The 3834-nt window shown below is 37.3% G+C and overlaps 1 protein-coding gene across 1 annotated transcript; it reads right to left on the bottom strand.

Moving 5' to 3' along the window:
* Positions 1–2529: 2529 nt before the first annotated feature.
* On the bottom strand, positions 2530–3530 carry LOC131778281 (neuropeptide FF receptor 2-like). The gene has a single exon (XM_059094680.2). The coding sequence runs from the start codon at positions 3454–3456 to the stop codon at positions 2530–2532; it is 927 nt and encodes a 308-aa protein (XP_058950663.1). The 5' UTR covers positions 3457–3530.
* Between the last annotated feature and the right edge of the window lie 304 nt (positions 3531–3834).

The raw sequence follows: 3834 nt of genomic DNA, 5'->3' as shown, positions 1-3834 counted from the left end.
CTTTATAACAAGAACTCTGTCATCCATAAAATGTAAAGCTTCGTTTTACAAACTAGGCCTGTTTTTTCATTTGTTTGGTGAGCCAGATTAAAAGAAATGAGAATCCTATCTCTCAAGTTTTGATCAAACAATTTGGATTTAGTTTTATGAAAGAAAAGGATTCAAGAAAGGTTTTCGCATCGACATAATTATGACCATCGTACAGTGCAAGTCAAATAAGAGAACTCGAACTGATTGAGAAAACACGGGACTTGAACAATTAGACAAGTTGATGTGTTTCTTACTAGTGACGAAATCTTCCAAGGATCATTTGCTATGACAAAAAGATAAGATGAAGAGCACTGCTAATAAAATCCAATAATAAAACAGGTTTTTGTCACAACAGCTGGTAATTTAAATCAGCTCAAGTATTGACTTAATGGTATACCGTAATTAACTCATCAAAACAACAACCGTTGAGCAGGGAGTTTAAATACCTTGTTAAAAGCTTTCATAATGTACAGGTCCTTTGGTGTGTCGAGTATCTAACCTACTTGTTGCATGGGGAATTAACGAGGCGCCAAACAGACTCTCGCAAACTAAGTTTGCATAACTAATTATAAAATAATGCTCTCCCAATTAGGCAATAACAACAACCATATTTGAAAAGTCTTTAGAAGTAGTTGTTATTGAAAGATATGATAATTAATCTTGTTTTGTTTTGAATGTCGCTCATTTTGACCAATAATTCTGACCATCTGTTTAAGGATTAAGGTGTTAATGCACTTTGATGTGAAAGGTTTTTTCTATCCTGAATAGAAATTGATCTCGTGCAACAAAAAGTTAAATGAAAGGGGAGACTTTTGTAGCCATTACATTATTTTTTTTCTCTGTGTAGCCTCAGCTCTGACATAAAACTAATAAACCGTCAAGATATTTAAGAACAACTAACTAAACTAACTAACTAAACTTTCTTTATTACATCAGCCCTAAAAATGATCCTTGAAAGTTGTAAAATAATAATAAGGAAATTAATTTAAAGAAGAAAAAACACGGAAGGGTCATTTAAATCTTTGTCTCCTTCGTGAAAGTTCCCAGAATGATTTATTTAAAAGAAAAAAGCTCCCGAGAGTAACAACATTACATGTACAAACATCAGAGCAGGTGTTTTATAATGCACAAAAATTTCTCAAATTTCCACTTCAACACATTTCAAGTATCTTTTACGCCTTTGCACGTCAAACTAAGTGTGAGCAAGGCTTGCTCTTTCTCAATGTAACATCTCCCCTCGCGATTGTTCTTGGTCCACTTTTATGGATGATACCAACATAAGTTAATTTGAAATATAAATGTTCGGATATCTTCATCATTTTGTTTGAGGAACATAAAAACAATAAATAAATATTTTTTTTATTGCATGCAAAATTGTTCCTGTTATTCAACTATGAACACCCGTGATTTGATTCAATATCATACCTTCCTTTTTTTCGCAGTGATAGAATTTAACGGCAAATCGATTCTCCACTTATTGCGCAAGGTTTCTATAGCATGTTAATTTATGTTTATCGGAGCGGAATCGTTGCGTGTTCCTCACCGCATTAATATTTGCGCGATAGACCCAAAGGGCGTTTTTTGTTTAATTACCTGACACTACTTTTTAAGTTTCTGCTCAGTTCCTTATAACGTCATTCAAGGTCATAAAGGAGAGAAGTTTGCAATGAGAGACAGATTAGCGTAGACTAGGGCGAGAGCGGATTCCCGATATCATTATGGAAATTTTCCGTCGAATTCTACCAAAACTGTTGAGCTGACCGGCCTTGAGAATGTAGATAATTACTATCGAAAATACTGTTTAATTTCAAATTTTCCAGACTGAATGACTAGTTAACAGAGAAATGAATGATGCTAGTTAGTTGACCAATCATTGCGAGTACAGTTATTCTTTCAGCAAATTCAAGTAGTAAGGCTGAAATTTCAGCCCAATTTTGTCCTTGTTCTTTAAAATATGATTAACATTAGGAACTCTTTTTCTGTCATAAATTACAGTAATACCTCGTTTATTCCTATGAGGTTCTTATAACAGCTACTTCATTGCAGTCAGAGGAGAACTTAAAATAACACTACAAACTACATCATTTTACTGATAAACGAACACGAATCGAACGAATTATAAGGCTTTTTTGAGTTGTCGTTTAGTTAGTACAAACCGCTTTCAAAGTATGTAGTGCCTACTGATGTACTACAAGAATTCCATCTTATTCCAGCTTAATCCGTCTGGGAAAACAAAAAAACCATAACAACAGCAAAAATTTGTAGGCGCCGCATTAAATCTTCAAGCGGCGTCTAAATATTTTTTCCTTTATTTCTGCTGCATTGTTCAGCTCAAGGTGACAAAGACTAGAGTAATTGAATGTTCGAGTTTAAAAGTTTTCTATTTTTGTTTTGATTGATTGACTTTTTTGTTGGTTTTTTTTTTAATTTTCATCACAATTAGGAATGCAAAAATGGCATGCATCTTTTCCCAGTTCGGGAGAAAAAGACAGATTACTTTCAACAGCAAAATCGAAACTCGCTGCTTGTGCTCCAAAGAATAACAGGGTTTATCATATGTTTGATATAGTAGGCGAAAAGAGAAATTACGTCGGAATACCAGTAAAACTGGTTTTCCTCCATCGCTTCGTCGCCTTCAAATTCTCTTATCAGCATCAACACACCTCGAGGAATTGAACAACACTGGAAAACTGCTACAAGAGACACCAAGACTTTGACCAAGCGAATCTTTTTCTTGCTTCGTTCAAGGATATCTTTCCTGATCGAGTTCTTCTTGGTAAGTCGGTCCAGTTCACGGTTGGCAACCATGAACACGTTTACGTAACACCATGACTGGATGAATAAAGGTACTGCGATGAACACTATTACGAGGTAAAATTCGTACACGCGGCGGACTTCATCGGATGGGAACTCCGGAATGCAGTATACTTTCCCGTCGGGTTCTTGATAGAGATCAAGCATAACAGCTTGAGGCAAAGCGGCGCTTATATAGCAGGCTAACCAAATGACAGCTACCGTGATCTTTGCCATCTTCCAGCTCATTCGCTCTTTAAACGGCTGCACGATTGCGCGGTATCTCTCCAAAGCGATGGCTGTGTGTGTCATCACCGAAACACTGACGAAGAGTTCTTGAATGGAAGCGAGGAAATTGCACATGAAACTGCCAAAAGGCCAACCGATGTAATTCTCAATAATCCGCTGAGGGGCAGCAATGAGAGCCATGCCAAGATCGGCCACAGCGATGCTGAGGATCAACGAATAACATGGGGCTCTTAACTGCTGGCGACCGATGATCGCGATCACGATCAGTAAGTTCCCTGGAAAACCAGTGGCTATTACAAACGAAAAAAGTACTGTGGGTAATACTGCTGGCTGGTCTTCGGAATTCGTCGAGTTACTGTCGGGTAAAGACGAATTCACATCCATGCTGGGGTCCCGCTCTGCGTTTCAAACACTGAAACAACTGGGCTTTCAATCGCACTGTTCTTCAATGCTCGAAGACCAACAGCTTCGCGTTTTCGTGGCGGAAACTATTCACAACGGTGTCGTCAATTCATCAACAAAGGATTGAATAGAAAGCGATTGAAATCGATCTTTTAAATGCGTAAATTCATTGTAATGCTCCGATAAACGACTTCCGAGTTTTTGCGGCGATAGTCTGTTTTCTTGCCGACGCGAAATAACAATCTTAGGCACATTATCAGGCGCACGCAGAGAGCGTCAAATTTTTCAAAAATCAATGTCAATATACTGGATGGATTTAATAATTTCAAATTCCAAACAGTAGATCTACCGGTTTATGAA

Source organism: Pocillopora verrucosa, chromosome 14, assembly GCF_036669915.1.
Source record: "Pocillopora verrucosa isolate sample1 chromosome 14, ASM3666991v2, whole genome shotgun sequence".
Classification (NCBI taxonomy): Eukaryota; Metazoa; Cnidaria; class Anthozoa; order Scleractinia; family Pocilloporidae; genus Pocillopora; species Pocillopora verrucosa.
This window is presented reverse-complemented; position numbering and strand designations above follow the sequence as displayed.

Coding starts and splice junctions, on each gene's coding strand:
- LOC131778281 (XM_059094680.2), bottom strand. CDS start 3,456: ATGGATGTGAATTCGTCTTTACCCGACAGTAACTCGACGAATTCCGAA.